At 39.9% G+C, this 23,307-nt stretch overlaps 1 protein-coding gene across 1 annotated transcript in view; it reads right to left on the reverse strand.

Annotated features, from left to right (window-relative positions):
• Window positions 1-2,579: 2,579 nt before the first annotated feature.
• The window catches only part of alpha-Spec (alpha spectrin), a gene marked incomplete in the record, with an annotated part of 80,177 nt that continues 59,449 nt past the window's right edge, over window positions 2,580-23,307 (reverse strand). Inside the window, 15 exon segments of the mRNA XM_074104160.1 lie at window positions 2,580-4,377; window positions 4,846-5,015; window positions 5,487-5,657; window positions 6,526-6,675; window positions 7,868-7,980; window positions 12,940-13,054; window positions 14,396-14,543; window positions 14,740-14,853; window positions 15,412-15,638; window positions 16,850-17,054; window positions 18,273-18,477; window positions 19,282-19,396; window positions 20,194-20,396; window positions 21,420-21,615; window positions 23,109-23,226. Of these exon segments, the coding sequence (XP_073960261.1) occupies window positions 4,249-4,377; window positions 4,846-5,015; window positions 5,487-5,657; window positions 6,526-6,675; window positions 7,868-7,980; window positions 12,940-13,054; window positions 14,396-14,543; window positions 14,740-14,853; window positions 15,412-15,638; window positions 16,850-17,054; window positions 18,273-18,477; window positions 19,282-19,396; window positions 20,194-20,396; window positions 21,420-21,615; window positions 23,109-23,226 (2,379 nt within the window).

Here is a 23,307-nt window from a genome sequence, read left to right on the forward strand (position 1 = left end):
GTCGCATTTCACCTCGATCGTACATTTAAGTATCGCGTTGAGTCTCATTTGTGTTTTTTTTTAGTCGCTATTAGTGTTGGTCTTATTTCGCTTCGATCGTGTTAGCGTATTTTATCAATTAACGCGTCAAATTAATTAGAGTCCCAAGCAAACATCGATTGCGTCTAGGGTAAAATAGAACACGAAAAATTAGATACTGCCAAATTAATTATACTAATGTAATAAAAAGCTACGCGAACAATGAGGGCTATCGTTTTTTGTCTCACTAGATGGCGCACTGTTGCGTGAGGTTTTTAAGTATGACTTGCAAAGTCTGTTATTACGGGCGTGAAAACAAAGTTTATATTAAAATCATATTTAATACACCTTTAAACCGTACCATATAAATATCGAGCATGACACAGTGTTGCATAGTCCCGTTTCGTTCGGAAAAAAGGGAGGACAAAGGTTTCCGAAAGACAAAACTGTCTCAAAACACAGACATTCATTGCCCCGGAACGCATATTTGCCATAATTAATTTCAGATATTGCAAAATATTCACAAATATATTCTAATTATAAATAAACCCGCGTAGCTCACCCAAAAACTATGAGATTTGACATTTCGGAGACCTCACGCTACACTAGCGCCTCTAGCGGCGAATTCATACGCGATAGCCCTCATTGCGTCAAGTAGAAGATTCTATAGAAATTTTGTTAGTTCGAGGTGACATGCGATTCGGTGAATCGCTACAAGGAATTTGTGCTTTTCCGGTAAAGAACTAACAAATGAAAAAAAAAACCGTTATTTATATAAACGGCTAGACCGAAATAACTATTGACTGAAAAATATATATATAAAAGAAATGCGTCTTTTTTAAAGCATGTAATTTATGTAAACTTAATTGTATGGAAATGGAGAAACAAACATAGTTCATGTTGAGATACATACAACTACAGATCTGTTCACTCACGAAGGCGCGATTATTAAGCATTTTACTATAAAAAAACAGTAGAAATTAATGAAGTTGACCTTATTTGATTATAAGAAACCGTGCGCTTCATTATACATATAACGGGGCCGCGAGGGCATAGATACCTTACAGCCATAGAACCAAATATACATGGACCTTGTGGTTAGTAATATAAAAGTGTATACATATTTTTGACGTAATGGTAACGTACGTTCAAACCATTTGATTCCTAATCCACCATAGAACACACGCAATTCTCTTGTCTAGCAATGCGATGTCACTATCAATCAATATCAATTTTACTACGAAAAGGTTCCACAGTGGGTCACTATTCAGTTGGTTCGATAGCACAGTCCAGGAAACTGAATTGTGTACCAGGATGGAACCTCTTCAAAATCAATTTCGCTACGATTTTTTTGGCAAATGTATGGAATGTCAATATGACACCAGCAGCACAAAAAGTTCCACCCTGGTACAGTCACCAGCATTAATATCTGCCACAGCGGCGCGTGCAAAAATATCTGACACGTCCTTCCGGCCCTAGAAATAGAGTCGTATCAGATATTTATGCACGATGTTGTGTCAGATATTGTACGCAATCAGTTTCTTTGACTACATTTTTCTCGCAATCTTAATGAGGTTTTTAGCATGTAAAGTGAAGCAATCTCTTGTACATATAGAATTACTAATCAATTAATGTAAAATAAATATATTATAGCTTTAATTTTATAAGACTATTTATTAGTATTGTAATTGTGGCTGTGCGCGCAGTCACTTCAGCGCCATTTCCTATTTAGTAAGATATTTTTTATAAGAGAATAACAAACTAATATAAAATGTAATGAAATAATAATGTTACTTTTATGGTTTTTTTATTTTATTTCATATTACGTACATACGTTTGTCCACCTTCTACTTACACTTACATGAGGGGGAGGAGGGTTCAAAATCTAAAAAAATTGCGTTTACTCAGCCCGTTACCCTTTTTTAGTGGAAAACAGGCGTTAACTTTTTTTTAAGCGTCAGTACCTCAGAAAGAGAAAACATGCTTTTTCTTAGTATATACTCGTTATTCGATGCGTATAAATATTAATATGAAATGCTGAAATCTGTGTACATTGGAGCTGTGAAAAAGTCAAGTTTCATAATCATAAGTTCAGCCAAAGATAAAAGTAGCGGACGTGTTCGCTTATTTGAAACGTGGCAGACTATCTTATCATTGTAGTTACCAGTGACAAATAAGAGCTAGTTCGCACCTTGTCGGATATCGGGCCTGGATTTTTATATAAAGAAATCAATATCGGCTGTTTTGCCAGCCCTCTACGGCCGGTAAAAAATCGTGTCGGGTCTCGCTCGCCTATGAGTAAGTTATTATGACGCTGTTCACATTGGTAAGATGTCGGGGCCGACCCCGCCCCGCCCGCACCCCTTGTTCTGCCCGGGCGTCGCTGCCGTAAGAAAGATAAGGCCGACAACCGACTAGTGTGAACAGACGCGAGACGCGCCGACAAACGACTAGGTCTACGGCGGGTAAAATCCGGGCCCGACATCCGACCAGTGGGAACCAGCTCTTACGTTCAATTGTTTGTAGACCTTGTCAATGTCACGAACGCAAGAAAAAACACATTAGAAATAAATATTTTATTGATTGTTAATTTAATGGAATACAGAAAATAAAAATCTTAGCGACAAAACATTTTGTGAAGCTTAAAAGTTAAATAGAATACTTAGTCAACTCGAATGTTACTCGTGAACCGCCGGCGGTGAAAAATGGGCGGTCAAAATGGTCATCTTTAAAATATATCAAACCTTAACAAAAATAGTTTAGAATGTTTTAGAATATGATCAAAAGAATAATCCATAGGTAATATTTTTCAACACCAAATTAGATCAATAGGTTTCAATACCTATAGCTGTAAATTTTAAATAATTTATTATATAATTGTTATTCGGAGTTCTATATTTTATGGATTAAAACTTTGAGCTACTCTAAAGTCAATGGAAAAAGACACAAGAGAATGCAGTTAGCGAGTTTGGAGCTTCGTATTTCTCTGCTAGGTCCAGAGAAAAGGAAAGGCATCCCTTAGGTTGGGCACACTGATTTTACAACAATCGAACACCTTCCTAATGTTGACTTGACATGGATTGAAATGTCGCAATGTCCAATTATTTGAGAGCAACTTTAGGGCATATTTTCTCATCGTAACACCCCCTTGTGGGCGTCGAGGGGTTTCAGGGGGGTAGAGGCACCAGAACGCTCAGAAAAAAGTAAGAGGAAAGGGGTAGCTTTAGAAAAAAAAAACAAAGGGGCGATGGACAAAATAAGGTTGAGAATTTATGCTCCAGGCTTCGTAAAGACCGCTATCATTTGTCATAATGGACATCTACGACTGATTGCATTAAAATTCTGTTCCTTTAATGATATCAATAAAACAGATATTTTATATAGCAGTTTATAACAGTGTACACCAAACCTATTGCTTCAACGAAATGCTTCTACATAAAAAGCAGCACGGGCGAAGCCGCCAGCTTGTCATAGCTATACAAACTGCATTTTTTTATAATTTTAATAAATGCTTTTTCGAGTTACACTCAGCCTATGCATGGAATATAATAAATAGTGAAAGCTTTACCGCGCAGTAACCCTTAATATTACGTAAGGTGGGTGAAGTGAAAAGCGTGATTGGTTTTCATATAAGAGCAGGTTCACTCTTGGACGCAAGCGTTTTATATGGTTCAGTACCTTAGTACAATAACTAGACTCGGCGTTTGAACCGCTCACAGTTCACAAAAACACGAGACTTTGTTGATTTAACATACGTAACTTCTACATTAGAAGTCTATACCCAAACCCAAAGAGCGTCCATGTTTCCGATTGTAGTTTGAAGTAAAAAGTAAAACGATTGCGTCTGTACAGAACTAATAACAAGGAATAGAAATGTCATTGCTTGTTTTTTTAACACCGCGGCACCGCTGTTGGTACTTAGGTATTCGTCCCCCAACCTTAACTTCCCAGTGAAATGTAATCACCTCTGAAATAACCCTCTATGGAGCAAGATGTAGACAGTAAATCTCCATTATAAGCCAGTGTGGCATTTCGACCGCTAACTTACTCATCGTATCAGACCACATTAAATTGTTTTAGAATCTTTATGTTAAGTATGATAGAATAAAGTGTTGATTTGTTGTATACAATTCGGGTAGATACGAGGTTGAGAAAGTACATGGACAATTTCTATTCGTTATAAAAGTTCTGTTGTGACCCCGAGTTTTGGTACTGAGCGGAAGAAGGCTTCTAGTTTTGGAAGAGGGTGCGGGTGAAGTCGATGTAATCGAGCGCGTTGGGTATCGGCCGCTCCGTCTTCTGCTCGACGTAGGGTTTCATGCGGGCCACGCAGTAGTCCGCCATTTCCTTGGTAAGATTCTGTGGGACAAGTTACAATATAAATATTGCTATAGGTACAGAAATAGTGCATAATTTTATTTCCTTTCCGAAATACGTCGGCACCGGAAGTGTCAATCATTGTGATTATTATATTAAGGTGGATCAATTATTTCTTATTGTTATCCAGTCCGGTCAGAGAAAAAATGTGTCACATTATACTACAACATGTACATTAGATGACCAATTAGGCACTTAAAACTACCACAAAGTGTAAATGTAATGTTGCCGAAACGTCGAGGTAATTATTACTCGTGTGTGTGAGCGTGATAAGTCCTGTGCGTGGTGTTTTGACTACAAAAATGCATGTTTGGCAAATGTTAATCCTATAAACTTACCGTTTAAAGAGTGACTCAGGATACCGTAACTATAGCAACGAGTTAAGAAAGAGCTGATCGATCCATTAATTATTGAATACCTAGCGACCTAGGGATACCGTGATATACTGACCGCGTATAGCTCATCCTTGGTGACGTAAGCCCGGTCCTGGTGCGCGGTGATCGCTCGGAACGCGTTCTCTATCTCCTCAGAGGAGTGCACGTTCTCAGTCTCCTTGCTTATCATGAAAGCCATGTACTCCTGGAGGGAGACCTGGCCGTCGCGGTTGGGGTCCACCACATCTGAGGGTAAATTATTAGGTTATAAATTTAAATCATAAAATTAAAATACGTTATTTGACTATTTTGTATATGTTTTATAAATTAAAACTACACAATGCCTGTTATCGAATAGAAAAACAATTTTTAGGCTACCTTTACAAATAACAAAGTTATAAAGGTTTGAAAATCAAGATTAGACAGAGAAGACATACTGGCATGTGACGTCACACGCCAGTACCGCCATACTTGCTGCATAGAGAAAAGCGTTTGAGAAAGAGACAGGTATATAGATAGCTTCGCACGAGGACTTCTCCCCCAACGGCTATCTGTCCTTCGAGCGACGTGGCCCGCCCGTTGCCACTTCATCTTGCATATTTTTCCAGCTACGTCGACGACTTTAGTTCTTCGACGAATTACCGTATTCCGGATTCTATCGCGCAAAGAAACTCCAAGCATACCTCTCTCCACACGTCTCCAGGTACGTGTACTCACTGAGTATAGCCTCGAACTCGGGGTCGGGCTGGCCCTCTTCCACCATCGGCAGGTCATAGCCGAGCGCTCGCAAACACGACTTGAACTCGTGGTGGTTCAGCCGGCCGGAGCGGTCCTTGTCGAAATGCTTGAACATCATCGAGAACTCCTTGAGCGCGTCCTCGCTCACGCCTGCGGATAACACATAGAAATCATTGAAAATTGGGTACTGTTATCCAGACATTTAGATTATTTTAGATGCAATCGGGATTCGGGATGTACGCCGATATGGATGGGTTATTGTTATTACCAACTTATTACTGAACACCCTCGCGTGTGTGCGTGTGTGTGTTTTACGGGGCTTTCTAATTATGGTCAGCAAAATGTTAGTAATGTATTAAAAAAAAGCAAAGCAAAAGTTTTTACGTGTGTGTGTGTGTATGTGTTACTGTTTACTGCTAAACGGCTGGACGGGTTGGAATGTAATTCGGTATATACATGCTGCTGTCTGGAAAACTGGCGATCACTCGCTGTAATATTTTGCAACACTTTGCAGACACATTGTTGAAGATCAGCTAAAGGGCATTTTCATACGTCGCATTTTTTTTAAAATTTTGTAATTCTACGTTCTCCTTACTCAGAATCACGAGCACTATGGATCTTGACGAAAAAAAAAATGCCCCCAATTTTGCATAAAACTTACAATAACTCTTTATTGCACACCAACACATAGCAAGCAGTACAGATAACACAGGTATATACACAGAGACTTTCTGAGGTAAGCAATAGGCGGCCTTATCGCTTCAAAGCGATCTCTTCCAGGCATCCTACAAACAACAACCCATACAAACTGACAACCCATATAAACTGTATGAAAAAAAAGTCACAAAACTGGCAAACTAATTAGGGACACTTTTTACTTCGTCCAAATGAATAGTGCTCGTGATTCTAAGTAGAACCCAAAATTACATAACACAGAAAAAAATATTTTTTTAGCGCCATTTAAGTGAAAATGCCCTAAAAACGTTAAGACTAGGGATACAGCTGTTCAAGTACTTACCGGAGTGGTTGCGAGCTTGTATCTGCTGCTCCAGGTTATGCTGCATGCGCATAGAGAGCTGGTCGAGCTGATCCCACTGCTGGGCCAGCCCCACCGTGCTGTGCTCCGTGTAGCGATTGTCCAGAATCAGGTGCTCTTCCAACGCGGCGCCTGGAAAGGGGTCAGGTTAGTCTCTGGAGTTTCTCGTTATAATGTAACGCCAGTTAAAATATAACTTATCGTCCATTACTTTCCAACCTCGTGTCTAGGCGTTTCTATCTACCGTTGTACCCTGAGTTTCCTCTACGATTTAAACAATGTCTCCATTTTGTTACGAAAATTATTAAGAAAAATTCGTAACAAAACGGACACATCCATAAGCATCCCTACAATATTTTGGGGAGACATCTGGAGACCCTGTTTTTCCAGCTCGAAATCATGGACTGAGTCTACCTCCCAAATTTTGTTGAAATTAGAGAGATAAACTCAGGGTACAACGGTAAATAGAGCCCGTCTACTCGAATTGTATCAAACAAATCAACACTTTATCATACTTAACATAAAGTTGATTCTAAAGCAATGCTTATGGCCAGATGCGAGGTTGAGAAAGTAAGCGGTCGTTATGTTACAATTAGGGCATGCACCCTGTTCCACAAATACATACGAATACCTCCTCAAAGGAACCGGGTAATACCCGGTTCCTTGAGGCACTCGCAGAACCGGGTGTATGCCCTAGTTACAATTCAACTACCTATAAATATTTTTCTCAAAAATGTCCGTAAAAGTTGACATTATTCTTTACATATCAGAAGGTGAAGTGCATAGTTTATGGTCAGCAAAAAATTAAAAAGTTAAAAAGATTGCAGGCGCGCTAGCTCGACAATAATGAATTAGCGCAACAATGAATCAGTCACAATTTTTTTTTTAAGTTAAAAAGGCAATGGAAATGTTGGCACAAGTCGTATACAGCCAAGTCTAATGGCCGGTATCAGATATTTAGTTGGAACTCCGGACTTTTTCTATTGGGTCTGAAATAGCTTGTGGTGTTTTCGGTGGAAAAATACACCTGCAGTTTATTTTTAATGAAAATAGGCGAGAAAGCATAAGAAAAATATTGGAATAAAATTAAATTTTATAATATATATTGAGAAAAAGTTTATTTATATTAGTCTCGGCTGGAATAGCAATTGCTGGCTTCGTATTAGTTAAACGGACTCGCAAGCTCATCCGTTTAATACTCATACTCAGCCAGCAATTGCCTACTTCCGGGCCACGACAATAATCTACTATTAATCAAATGTCAGACATTAAGGTTGCGATTCCACCAAAATTAATGCTTTTTTTGTGCGCCAGCTCCGCTTACCGAGCTCCTCGAGCCTCCTCAGGTCAGCGCGGCGCGCGCGCACCTCGCCCGCGCGTTGCCGCAGCGTCGCCAGCTGCTGCTCCAGCGACCCGGTGCCCTCCATCATGGACGTGCTGTGCGCAAACGTTAGCTTTATTCTAATACGATTTTTTTTTATAATAATGATTTATTGTGCAACAATAACAATAATTTACATTCAAATTAATTTCAATCTACTATAAAGGTACAACTGAAAAAGGTCCACATTCTGTCCCCTCAACTAGGTAGGAACCTGTATCTTAGGGGCTAGAGCGTTTCTCCGACTTATAATAGACAAATAAAAAGTGAGAAGGACAGAGTTCCAGTCTAACGAACAGTAAAAAAACTTAAATTAATATTAATTAATTACACCAGCACATGTATACCAATAACTAACACAACGTTAAGACATAAAGAACTCAAGAGAAATTATCACTATAAAAGATTTTCCGTTACTTTCGCGACTTAAAAAAGACTTGTTATAGATAAATGTGATGCCGTCTCTGTTTATTCGGACAAAACAAACAGAGACGGCATCACATTTATCTGTCACATAAAAATTAACAAGAGTGATGAGACAGAGCCTTAAGGTTGCGTGCGTTTCAACCAGAGATGTGCGAGGATGTTTTGTGAGGAATGTTTTCCATGACCCAATAGGAACGCTTCATTTAACTCGCCTCGCACAGCACCGCTCCGGTGGAAACAGCTGAGCGGAGCGAGGCGAGGTAAATGAAGGGTTCATATTGGTTAATGCAGGGGTTTCTCAAACTTATGGCTCCACATACCCTGTTAGTTTCTAGACGACAGCGAACCCCTACCTCCCCCCCCCCTAAAGAAAGTAAAAAAACTGGCTGTTGGAGAAACTAAGTTTATTTTTATTTCAATCATCATGATAATATAATGTATATTATTTATTTCAATAAAAGGTAAGAAATATAAGTAAGAATCGTCTTGCCAACGAAAATACAAACAACAGCAAATAAAAAACACATAAGTAACAAATTTGGAGTTGAAATAAAAAATACAAAAAGACTCCAAAAACCAATCTTAATCATCTTGCCAGTCTTGCAGCCACCATCACGTAAACCTTGTCGCGAACCCCCTACCGTCGAATAGCGAACCCCTACCCCACTTTGAGAAACCCTGGGTTAATGAAAAACAAATTCCTTGCACGTTTCTGGTCGAAACATAGCCGTATTATCAGTTATGTAGTTGAAATCAACGCCATGTCATCATGCAAGAAGACTAAAGTTTTGATTTCAACTAATATTATTGGTCCTTTATTTACAATTTAAGGCTAACGGCAGGCGACGACTCCGCGTGACCAGCGGCGCTGCGAGCGTTTTCTCAGTACAAAGTTTTTGGCATATTCTCGTATTGTAGATTTGGTATAATTGTCATATCGCCGCAACTCATAACGCATAATCTTGTTTGTTCTAACACCTTGTGTCGTGTGAGTAAAATACCAGTTTAGATATGTAAGAAAAATTGTGCAAGTAGCATTATATTACTGCGCTCATTCTTTACGAACTCACAATGTACAGTCAGCAACAAAGATATGAATACAGCCAAAGTGTAAAAATATGTATGCACGACCTTAATGTTAAGGCAATAGAGTTCTGTATACATATTTTTGGCACTTCAAACGTATGTATATTTTTGTTGCTTGCATTTCTATCTACCGTTGTACCCTGAGTTTATCTCTCCGATTTCAACAAAATTTAGGAGGTAGACTCAGTCCATGATTCCGAGCTGGAAAAACAGAGTCTTTCAGATGTGTCCCCAATATATTGTGTGGATGTGTCCTTTTTGTTACGAAAAATATTAAGAAAAATTCGTAACAAAACGGACACATCTGGAGACCCTGTTTTTCCAGCTCGGAATCATGGACTGAGTCTACCTTCCAAATTTTGTTAACATCGGAGAGATAAACTCAGGGTACAATACAACGGTAGATAGAAATGCCCTAATACAACTTGCAGCATTTTTCTTGCAAATCTATAACTGGGCTTAATAAGTGGGCTGGGCTTAATAATTTAAATAACTGGGCTTAATGATGTAAGTTATGTGTAGAGTTTTAGTTCTAACCTAACCTACTTAGCTGGTAGGTACAGTCGCCATTAGATATTTCGGAGTGGACAAGGTGGTCAAAAATCTCGGCACATGCACTCTTATTAAGGTATTAGAGTTGATGTTTTGATATTTTTGATCACCTTGGCCGCTCAGAAATATCTGATGGCGATTGTACCAGCTTGTTTCCTTGCGAGGTCACAATTCTAACCTAACCCACTTTACTGTTAGCAATTCATTTCTATGTGCATTTTTTCTTGGGATAATATTTGTACAATTTTGTTACGTGAAATTATGCGAAATGAGTTTTATGCCAAGTGTATTTTATGCGAAGTAATTATTGTGCTAAAAAAGTCTATGAGACATGTAAACAAGTGTGTTTCGGGCAAGCAAGATTATGCCAGATGGGGTACTACGTTTCCTCTGCCAAGAAACCACTGTGCGCAATGAATAGTGGGAACAGAGATAACTCTCGTTATGCCATTAGTCGCGCGGTCCGCGGCCACACGTTAGGCCTTTTAAATAGGGTTTAAAATTAGAAAGTTAGAACACCTAGGAATATTAAAACACTCAATAGATATCAAAGGCCCAATGGCGTCAAAACTTTTACTGTTTTATTCAATGTCAGTTGTATTCAAGATAGAAATTGATCTTGGAACAAAAATTGCAGTAAAAAAGCAAAAAAAAATACCCCCTACTTTTTCATCTTTAGTTCTTTTTTTTCAAATTTTAAATGAGACTAAGGGGCTGTTTCACCATCCAGTGATTAGCGTTAACCGACGGTTAAATGTGATGCCGTCTCCGTCTATTCGAACAACACAAATAGAGACGGCATCACACCTAACCGCTAGTTAACACTAATCAATGGATGGTGGGTAAAAGGAAAGAAAATCCTCTCAAACATAAAAAGCATATTGAAATCTGCACAGAAATAACGAAGTTCTGAGGTAACAAAAATAACTTTTGAACTGGTTCAAGGAACATCTCGTTACCTGAAATGGTTCTCGTTTAATTTCACGGAATTGGGCCTCGAAGTAAAAATCACATGTATTTCGTTATAAACAACGCGATTAGTACAGGGAAACGCACGGACTGTGTTCACGTAACGACATCTAAAGCCTTACTTTATCCACACATGGTTATGCAATATGCTAGATCGAGTTATTGGAACATTATTCATTAAAAAAGACAAGGAATAATTCATAAAAAGGACCCCGGACCTAAAGTATGGAAAATGTGGTTTCAATGAACTAAAAGAATTTCCTTGCTCACCCGCGACCTCGACTACGACTCTAACAACTTAGACTCTAACAACTGGTAGCATGGTGTACGGTTGTGTCACTCTGAAGATGAGCTCTGGTTGAGTTCGAAACGCGTCAGTGTAGTGTGGTGGTGGTGATAGATGGGTTTGTGTGATTTGTGTGTGTTCTTACAGTGTGGAGGTGGAGGAACTGCATGACCACGCATATTTTGCATAAGCTTAGCTATCGTAAGGTCGCGGGTGAGCAAGGAAATTCTTTTAGTTCATTGATATGGACCTCCGCAAAGTAACGCCTGATTCAATAAATTATTTAAAATGTGGTTTCAGTTAAATTAATATCCTGAGATTTTGATATGTCACAGATTTCAAAGTCCTGAACAAAAGTGTATAAAACACTAAACTATAAGGGACTCGGAAACAGAGGTAGCACCCTTAGAGACTTTTGTTCAGGACTTTACAATCTATAACATATCAAAATCTCAGGATATTTAACTAAAACCACATTTTCCATACTTTAGGTCCGGGGTCCTTATCATCGGGGTCATTATTATTTCGACTTATCGGGTTTGACCAGGGAACCCTCGTTTTTGACTCAGCTTTTGTGATGCCGAATGAAATGGGAGTATATACTTAGTTCCTTAACCAGCTGTGGACAAAGTCGGGTTATGTTATCGTACAGTCCACCGGGGATACGTTACCCGTTCCAGCCTAGCAGTTGGTACCTGCGCATCAAGGCTTCGTTAGCTACAAGTGTATTGTATATACCTTTTGCCTTTCAGAGATTACAGTGTCTTACGCGCTTGCAATCACAATCTCAGACACTATCTCTTTTCGCTGCCATTTGTAAGATCTTATAAGATACACCAGAAGGGTGTACCGCTTGAGATATACTGGCTTGCTAACAAGCACTTATTAGAGAATAAGCTTGCAGATTCGATTGTTTTTAAGGTTCAGTACCTCAAAAGCAAAAAAACGGAACGGCAAGGGTTCTTCTAAGGCTAGCGTGTCTGTCTGTTCAACTGTCACAACCAATTTGCTTGAAAACTACTGAACCGATTAAGTTGAAAACTTTTACACAAAATGTAGGTAAGATGGACGTAAAGGCTGACCAGAATTATAAAAAACCTCGCCATATTGCGAAAAACCAATAGAACTAATTTCATGCATTGGTAACACTAAATTCAAATGTCATCTATCTATTGCTGTCAAAGTTTAACGTTGTTAGCGCGTGTTCATTTAAAGTCTTATTTTGTGTTTTTGTGCGTTAAAATGCCGAAGATTACCCACAGCCTTGGAAGGAAAATAATTCACAATGTATAAAAGTATAAGTCATAGAAAAAGTATGAGGGATTAGAAAATATTCGTTTAAATAACATCACCGACACCGTTGTCAATGACTAATAGGTATTGTGTAGTAAGTGTAAAGAATGTTGCAATATAAAACGTAGAAGTGCTGCCCTCGCTTCAGGTTTTTTTATATTCCTGGTCAGCCTTTACGTCAATATTCACGGCTTTGATAATGACAAATCGTCACTACTTTGAAAAAATCTCGTATCTCAAATCAATACGTCAACAAAATTTAACCTTGACGTAATGGTCATAAAGTGCCCTTAGAAAAATTATCCATTTTGAGATACGAGTTTTTTTTAAAGTAGTGACGAAATACTGCCCTCATAAGGCAAAAGAATCATCGTGTGCCAATGGTTAAGTAAAAAATACTGACCGGGTCTCGGTGAGCCACTGGTGGAACGCGTTCGCGTGCTTGGCGAACTCTTTGCGCAGTTTGTCGTTCTCCTCCTGCCTCTGGGCTTCCTTGGTGAGCTCCACGTCTCTCTCCGCTGTTGTGAACGCACACATCAAGGTTTTAGTACAATATAAAGATACAGAATAAAATATAAAGATACGATGTGGGATTATTGATATCCCACAGCCCACAATAAGGGCTAATTGACAGACGAAATATCGCTAGATAAATAGTAGTTAAAATAAATAAATGAGCCAATGAGGGCTATCGTTTTTTGTCTCACTAGATGGCGCACTGTTGCGTGAGGTTTTTAAGTGTGGCTTTCAGAGTCTGTTATTACGGGCGTGAAAACAAAGTTTAGATTAAAATCATATTTAATACACCTTAAAACCGTACCATAAAAATATCCAGCAACCACAGTGTTGCTTAGTCCCGTTTTGTTCGGAAAAAAAAGGGAGGACAAAAGTTTCCGAAAGACAAAACTGTCTCAAAACACAGACATTTATTGCCCCGTAACGCATAATTGCCATAATTAATTTCAGGTAATGCAAAATATTCACAGAATTATTCTAATTATAAATAAACCCGCGTAGCTCACCCAAAAACTATGAGATTTGACATTTCGGAGACCTCACGCTACACTAGCGCCTCTAGCGGCGAATTCATTCGCGATAGCCCTCATTGCAAGCAAGACCGTAACGTCCACGATACAAACGATATTTCGCCTGCTAAGTACAGTCAAGGGCAAAGATATCGACACGGCCAACGTTGCAAAAATATGTATAAACGGCCTTAATGTTAAGAGCATAAAGTCGTGTATACATATTTTGTAATTTAGCGTATCTATTTTATCAGCCAATAAATCATTATTATTCATATATTTAATGCAGTACTGCTTTTCCAGACACGATGTTTGCCGGGTCCGCTAGTTTTAATACCAAAATAGTAGATTGTACAACAAGAGCATAAAACGAGCCATTTTACCCAAGACATTCATATAGCCACCCGAGCCGGTACGGCGAGGGTGAATAGACACGTCGAGGGGAAAATGGGTTTCATGCCCAAGTTTTACACGACGATGGCGAGGAAATGAAATAGCAACAGTGGAAACAATTTTTCACTTACAATGTACCTTTTATTGTTCAGGAATTACTATTATAATTATAAATTTTTAGCTTGATTGATCTATTTTGATTGATTTTTTAGTTTTATACAAATTAAACATTCTTAAAAAAAATAGATTCTTATTTGTCTGTGGCTGTTGACACCTGATTGCCTTTGTCTTAGACGAAGATTTTACTTTATGCACTGGAGCATAAAAAGTCATTTTAAGTCGCCTAGACCCAGCATAAACACGAACTTTAAGAGCATAAGAATTGAATGAGTTGAAAGTATGAATTGAAAGAGGGTTTATAGGTTCCACTGTGTGACTGACCTATGATCTTGCGCAGATTGCGCCAGGTCTCCTCCAGAGCCTCCATGGTGAACCAGGTGTAGGGGTTGGCGCCGACGTTGAACGACTTGATCTGCTCGTCGAGAGCCGCTAGCGCTTCGAAGTCGCTCTGAGCCGACGACAGCGACGCCTGGAAACATCAGAACCGTGCAAGAAAACAGTGGAAGGTGCGCTCGCCGCTCGTTTGCAGCGACAAATCTGGCCAACGACAAATTTAATTCTAAAGAACTAAAAAAGTTTGAAGATGTGTTATAGTTTCAGACTTTCTCATACTGACCGATCTGAATGTTACACCCTGTAGATACATGTGTACGGAGTATACTCACTTGGAACTGCGCGTGTGCGTCACGTAGGGCGCGTATCTCCTCTATAGAGTTGCAGCGCACTGGATCAGTGAGGTCCTCTTCGGCGTTTTCAAACCACGAGTTGAACGCCGAAGCCTGTGCGGGCGAAACAAGATTTAAGTAAAAAAAAACTTAAAACTAGATTAAAAATCTTTTTTTCATGCATATAATAGTTTCGCAGTCATTGATAATAGTTGAATTGCAAAACAAACAAACTTGACAAGTGGCACTGACGTGACACATAAGAGTCATCAAAAAAATCCACAAGTTTAACTTTCTTTTGTAAATAAGAGTATGTGTGAATTAAAAACGGATTAGATATGGACTTTGAGAAAACGTCGCAAATTAAGAACCTTTACTCTGATTTACTGCTAATAATTAATTATCTAAGCTCAGAATTATTTTTTAAACAGTAAGTTAGACCACTAGTGTCTTAGAGAAATTAACTACATTTGACCTGTAGTGTAGATTGTCCCCTCTTTCGGTGACTACTGGTCACAATTACGATGTATATTATCTGTGTTTTATTGTCTGGTTGCGGTATTGTTGGGACCGTGTTAATAAACCATTTTTTCCTTTTTTTTAATTCTTCCTTTCTCAAGTTAACGGAAATCAAAAATAACACGTTGTATAGGACGCCTGACAAAGACTTACCTTCTTGGCGAAGGTGAGATACAGCTCCTCGATCTGGCGGAACTGGTCTTGCAGTTCCAACAGCCGCTGTTTCCTCGCCGCGGAATCAGCCAACAGCTGCTGCCAGCGAGAGATCACGTCCTGGTGCCGCTTGACGATGGCCGGCGTCTGCTCGTGGCTCGCGGCCACCAGTTGCTCCTTTAGGGAGGTTATGTTCTGGATGCCTTCGTGCTCGAACGCGGCCAGACCTGCGGATGACGGTGTTATAGAAAATGGGAGAGGCCTAAGGTTCAAGGGATGCCCTACGGCTGAGTCATTACTTACAGCCTTATTCATAAAAATCCTCAATTGAGGTTTGATCGGTCTGTTACTTAGCAGACTGATTAAGCTTGTTAGACGGTTGTCAAGAAGTATGATTCATAAACGCTTGCTAGCAGTCTGCTAGTTGTTGAGCTGCTGATAGACGGATTAGACGCGTTATGTTGGCCACCTTGACAAATCAAAGACAAAAAATGGCCTAATCGATAATTAAAAAAAAAATTGACAGCAGTGACAGCAAATTACCAGAAAAAAAATAAAAAGCGAGATGTTTGTTTTCCCGCCATTTCCGATCCGCATGTTTATGTTGTGCAAAAAGCCATAATTATGTTAATCATCCTTATTTTTATTCATATTTATTGTTAATTTATTGTTGCTAATTTAGAGGATTTTTAAATACAAATTCCTGAAAATAAATTTTCCTGTTTTTTTTTAATCTGCGTAGCCCTGCCTTCACTATAAATATCTTCGGTACCTATGGTTTTTTGCTCTAGTCAAAGTCAGCTGTTCAAACTTGTGGCGGCCATTTTGTGACTTAGCAGAGATATAAAGGAGGGTCTACGGTCCTCTAACTTTAGCAGAGCCTTGATCGACTGATTAGCGCTAACAGACGTTTATGAATCATGTTTTTTAGCATCGGGCCTTCAAGGAGCCTTCAAGGAGGCTCTAACTTTTTATGAATAAGGCTGTAAGTCTTTTACCTCAAAAGCATAAATTCCTCGTAGCGATTCACCGAATAGCATTTCACCGCGAATTAACAAAATTTAATTAGAATCTTGTACTTGACGCGATTTCTCGCGTAGCTTTTTACATTAGCATAATTAATTTGTAGCATCTCATTTTTCGTGAAGTATTTTACCTTAGACGCATGTCTTGATGTTTGCTTGGGACTCTAATTAATTTGACGCTTTAATTTATGTTTGTTCTAATATACGCTAATACACGAACGAGGTGGAATGAGACTAAAATTAACAGTGACAAAAAAAAAAAACGATTGATACTTAAACCGATACTTTAAACGCACGATCGAGGTAAAATGCAACTACAATTTGTAGAGACTAAAAAATAAACGATTGTGACACAACACTATAGTAAATTAATTATACGAGTTATGCTTTTGATGATAAAGGTAGGTCCTCACCCGCGTCGAATGTGTCCTGCTTGGTAAGCAGCGTCTGCACAGTGGACAGGTCACGGCCGAACTCGTCGGAGCGCACGTGGGTCTCCTTGTCCGCTATCCAGGACTCGACCACGTCCGCCTTCCACAACAGCTGGAGGTACGCCGAGTTATCCACGAGGGCGGCCTTGCGGCGTGCCGCTAGGCTCGTCAGCTTCTCCAACTTGGCCTGACAGAAATAGTATATTGTACAACAACGGCATAAAACGAGTCTTTTTACCCGAGACGTTCATATAGCCACCCGAGCCGGTACGGCGAGGGTGAATAGACACGTCGAGGGGAAAATGGGTTTCATGCCCAAGTTTTACACGACGATGGCGAGGAAATGAAATAGCAACAGTAGAAACAATTTTTCACTTACAATATACCTTTTAGCGAGGGAAAAATGGCTCATTTTATGTTTTACACTCACCTTTTCACTTCGATTGTCAGGAGATGAAATAGCAAGTGTAGGTCATAATCATAAGCAATAAATGATACTATGAAACACGATTGCTAGAATGAATAAAATGCATTGTATTTCATATTATTTAATAAAGACAGGTTTAATTTTTCAAATGTCCGGATTCGATTCCCGAAATGAGTAAGTTTTTTTAAATGTATTATACGAGTAGTTACAGACTTTCCCATACTGACCGATCTAAATGTTACACCTTGGAAATTAGGCTTCTATCACTCTTGCTGGCACAACAACACATCAAATACGGTATTTGATTATTTTATGTTTTATAAATTAAAACTTCACAATGCCTGTTATCGAATAGAGAAACAATTTTTAAGCTACCTTAACAAATAACAAAGTCATAAATAAAGCTTTGAAACTCAAGATTAGACAGAGAAAGCCATGCTTGCGCTCAAGTTGAAGGTGGTAGGACCTTGTGCAAGGTCCGCCCGGATTGCTACCACCATCTTGCTCGCTAATCCTGCCGTGAAGCAGCAGTGCTTGCACTGTTGTGTTTCGGCGTGGAGAGTAAGACAGCCGGTGAAATTACTGGCACTTGAGGTATCCCATCTTAGGCCTCTAGGTTGGCAACGCATCTCCAATTCCCCTGGTTTGCAGATGTTTATGGGCGGTGGTGATCTCTTACCATCAGGAGACCCACTTGCTCGTTTGCCATCCAGTCGTATAAAAAAAAAAAAAGTGCAAGTAGCGCCATACTTGCTGTATAGAGAAAAGCGCTTGAGAAAGAGGTATATAGATTTTCTCAAAAAATCTCTATAAATCCAATTTTCAACCTATTTCAGTTTTCTCTTCGCTAAACACTGTCTGTATATCTATATTTTCATAATAATAATATAAGACATGGCAAAATCAGTTGTCAAATACAGTATTGGTAGAAAAATATTTTCAAGTTTTTTTTTTCGTAGTCGGTTCAATTTTCCGTACCTGGAGCGCCCTGGTCCTGTGCTGGAGCGCTTCCGAGTGCAGGTTCCCGGCGGCGAGCAGCCGATCCCCCTCGGCGGCCAGCTCGCGCACGCGCTCCCCGCGCCCCGCCAGCTCCGCCTCCAGCGCCTCGTGCTTCTTGAGGAGCCCCTGCACGGCGGCCATGCTGTCGCCGCACTCGCCGACCACGACCAGCTGCTGCTTCTCGCTGCGGGAATTGCAGAGGTTCAAACGACCGTCGAACACTTTGTACGGAAGGACCACCAAATACCAACAGAGCTGAGTTATGAGTATTTCGCAAAACAGTGTCGCGTCATGAAATTGTCAAGAAACCAGTTTTGTCAAGAAATTATTAACACTAAGGAAGAGATCATAAAACTGCATAAAACATCTAAAATTTCTTGACGCCAGAAAAACGCCACGAAATCTTGTTAGGGAAAACTCGTAATTTTGTAACTACATCGAAACTTTCTATTGGATCCAACAACAAAGGTTATCTGACTTTTTATCACCTTTACCACAAGGTTTCGTATATATATAAACACAATATTACTTATTTTTTGCGTTGAAATGGCGTCAGGAAATATATATATTTTTTATAAGTGGACAACTGAAAATGGACAACTTTTTAAAAAATACTCGTAGTACCCCATTTAACAAAAAATCAAAAAGTTTATTCTCCAATTATGCCACAAAGAAGGCTTCTTTTTCTTCAGAAAGACAATTGCAAAAAACAATGCGCCGCAAGAAACTTGGCAGAAAGTCATTCACATTCAATGGGCTCCCCTGTATCGGACCGGAGGGTGACACTATTTACCGGCCCGGATAATACCTATATGGAAATACCGAACCGATATTTCGTGTGCACGCCCACACAAACTCTTGTCAAACTGGCATGAGTTTATATGGGCGTGTGAACACGACATATCGGGTCGGTGTTATCCGGGCCGGTAAACAGTGTCACTCGGACCGGACGGTACGAACGGTCCAAGTAGGAACGACTGATGCTCACCTGATCCAGGCCTCCTCCTCGTCGACCTTGGCCAGGAACTGCTGGTAAGCCAGCGACTGCTGCAGCTTGGCACCGCGCTCCCCGGCGAGCGACTGGAGCTCCGACCACGCCAGAGCTGGACAAACGACCACGTTACAAGGTAATTATTACAAGCTTTTATTTAGTTTCAACTGTCCCGTTGTCTGTTTGTCTGTAATCATATCTTGCAAGTAAAATTCAACCAACTTCCAGTACTTAGTCGGATTGACTTGAAATTTGGTAAACTTATGTAAATTGCGTGACAATACAATAATCTGGCAGTAACATTCTGGTAGTCCGGCCAGGATCGTCTTCACAGGACGGAACTCTTCAAAGGTTAATGGCATCGACTTGAAATTTGATATGCAAATTTAGTTTGGGAAACAATACAGTCAACAAAAAGTAGTCAGCAAAAAAAGCTTGTATAAAAATGAAATTTTTACCAAAAACTTATTTTAATCCTACGAACATTTTTGTAACGTTTTTAAAACTAAGGTGTTTTTAATCAAGAGTGCATAAAAATCAAATACGGTATTAGACTATTTTTTATATGTTTTATAAATTAAAAATCCATAATGCCTGTTATCGAATAGAAAAACAATTTTTAAGCTACCTTTACAAATAACAAAGTTATAAAGGTTTGAAATTCAAGATTAGACAGAGAAAGACATAATTGCATGTGACTTCATACGCAACTAGCGCCATACTTGCTGCATAGAGAAAAACGTTTGAGAAAGAGACAGGTATATCGATTTTTCAAAAAAACATTATAAATACAATTTTCAACTAATTGAAGTTTTCTGTTCGCTAAACACTATCTATATTTTCAAAATCAAAAGTCAAAATCAGGAGTTGTCAAGTAATCGGGATCTATCCTCTACTCCTTGCACTCACCCAAAGCCTTCAGCCGTTGCTCGATCTCCGGCACTCCCAGGTTGGACACGTCCATCAGTTTCTCCCCGGCCTCTTGCACCGCCTGGATGGCTGGCTCGTGACTCGCCAGCTCCGCTTCGAGGCGCTTATGCTTCTTCAGAAGGTTCTGGACGCCGGTCAGATCGCGGCCGTAGTCGTCAGACGCCACTAAGAGCTTCTTCTCCCTGGATACAGACAGAATGCGTTAACTCAATGCGACAAGCGAATAGCTACGGCTGCCTGACTCAAACTGCAGTCAACTCGTCGCGGAGCACGAAGAATTTCACGCAATGACCTTCACTACTTGTCTCTGTCACTCGCGCGTGAATATATGTCGTCGCATTCTTACAAATTCATCTGTGCAAGCGCGACGGCAAATATTTAAGCGCGAGCAGAGACACAATAGTGAAAGGTCATTATACGAAATTCTTCCTGATCCGCGACCGGACTTTACAATCTACTATTTTCACCGATTAAACTATTTACCTAGCAGTAGAAGATACAAGCTTACATCGATTTTCACCGGTCTGATAATAGAATGAAATGTATTTTATAATATATTTAGTATATTAGAAATGGTTTTGTTAAAAAATCCTGGACATGCTATTTTTTTAATGATTTTTATTGTTTTTTAATAAAATGCAGACAATCAACGTGTTTACAATAAAACAGTACTTACGATGATATACAATTTATTATATTATCTAATGAAATTATAGTAACCAGCCAGTAATTGCACCGGCTGTCTTACTCTCCACGCCGAAACACAACAGTGCAAACACTGCTGCTTCACGGCAGGATTAGCGAGCAAGATGGTGGTAGCAATCCGGACGGACCTTGCAGAAGGTCCTACCACCTGTATTTTCTTATTATCTCGATGATGAAGCAAAAATTTACCAAACATTATTTAAATAATTAAAAATATCCCGTTCAGGATTTTTTTTAGCAAAACATTTCTATTATTTTTTCTAACATACTAAGGGGCTGTTTCACCATCCATTGATTAGTGTTAACTGACGGTTAAATGTGATGCCGTCTCTATTTGTTTTGTTAGAATAGACGGTGACGGCATCACATTTAGCCGTCTGTTAACACTAATCAATGGATGGTGAAACAGCCCCTTAATTTGTCATAAAATAGGTTTCATTCTGTTATCAGACCGGTGACGATCCTTTCAAGTTTAGATCTTAGACCATCTAGTATCTCACTTGATCCACGACTCCTCGTCGGCGATGTCCCTGAAGAACTGGTGCAGCGTGTTAGCCTCGTGGAGGCGTGCGCGGCGGTGCGCGGCGAGGCTGCGCACACGCTCGAACCGTTCGTTGATCGCGGCGCGGCGGGACCCGATGCCGGCGCTGTCGAACTGACCGCTGGACACGAGCGCGTCCGCTTGCGCGTTCATGTCTGGAAATAACGCATCAGCATCAGGCCGTACCGAACGTGTGCGTGGAATATGTTTTTCATGGACCAATAGAGGGCCATCCATAGTCGCTATCATCGGCACATGCACTCTAATTTTAAGGTATTAGAATGCATGTTTCGATATTTTTGATCACCTTGACCTCTCCGAAATATCTGATGGTGACTTTACGTGTAGAATGTTTTTCACGAAAAAATAGAAGGAGCCATCCATAGTACAGTCGAGTTCATAAGGTTGTGAACAAAAATTTGATATAAAATATTTGAACACTCTTCTACGCCGTTAACAATACTCATAAGTTTATGAACTCGACTGTTGGTTTGACCATTTTTAGCTCCCCCCCCCACCTTATCGCACTTATTTTGTTCCTGTGTCACAAACCGCCTCAACAATAAAAGGGGTGACTACATAATTTATGGATGGACCCCAAACCCTTCATTTATCTATCCTCGCATTCCTCGCACAGCACCGCTCCGGAGGAAGCAGTTGAGCGGAGCGAGGCGAGGTAAATAAAGCTTTTCTATTAGTCCATGAAAAACACATTCGTCGCAACACATCATCACACATCTCTGGTTGAAGAGCATCCTAGGTACCGTTTCCTTCCTTCTGATGTACAGAACCCTAATATTTTTTTACACGGTTATGCTCAACCATAGACTAAACTCGTTAATCATGCTCTTTGCGAGTTAAACTCGACGTGGTGAGTAAGATAACCGCTAAATTACACAGGTAGCCTACCCAACGAGGACCAAAAACTGCCTCTCAGGGGAAAACACTCGTGTATAAACGAATTTTGGCATAGTTGTAGGGGGGTGTACAGGTCCAATTTTTTAGTTTTTCGTAAATAACTCGTAAACGCTGGCCCACAGCAACAAATGTTCTAAGACATAAGTAATCTACGTAAAATTCTTTCTCGAGATCAATCATCTCTCTGATATCAACATTTTATTCTCTGAGATCAATATATCACTAGATATGGCGGGAAGAAGATGGACAATAAAAAATAAGCCATTTCTTTAAGTATGGCGATGGATGCATGTTTGTTACTCTTTCACGCAGAAACTACTGAACGGATTTGCATAAAATTTGCCATACAGGTAACAAATACCCTGGATTAACATACAGGCTACTTTTATTCCAAAATAATCTATGGTTCCTGTGGGATCAAAAGGATCACAAAGTTTTAAACTACATACTAATTTTGCGCGAGCTAAGTCGCGGGCAAAGAAAAAAGTAGCCTATATGTTAATCCAGGGTATATATTACCCGTATAGCAAATTTGAGTTTTTTCCCCTGATTTTCCTTCGTTAGGTAGCCTAAGGCATATGATTCTATCTAAAATCTAACCTCTCTAGGGTGCACTGGCAATTCTGGAGTTGCAGGCGCTCAAACGCGGAGATCCTCAGTAATAATCAGGTGAGCCAAGAGCTTGAATAAAGTCTTCTTCATCATCATCATCATCTACGCCTCCTCTTACCGTTTATCCTGTCTTCGTGGGCTTGGATATCAGCTTCGACGAGCTGATGCTTCTTCATCAGGTTCTGCACCGAAGCGAGGTCTTTGCCGGAGTCCTCAGAGGTCAGGAGGCTTTCCACCTGTACGTTGACGATTTAGTCAATAACCACTGCGATCAAACCAGCGTCCGTACAAAAACACTATCAATCACTGATAGTTTA

The sequence above is a fragment of the Choristoneura fumiferana genome, chromosome Z, assembly GCF_025370935.1.
Source record: "Choristoneura fumiferana chromosome Z, NRCan_CFum_1, whole genome shotgun sequence".
Classification (NCBI taxonomy): domain Eukaryota; kingdom Metazoa; phylum Arthropoda; class Insecta; order Lepidoptera; family Tortricidae; genus Choristoneura; species Choristoneura fumiferana.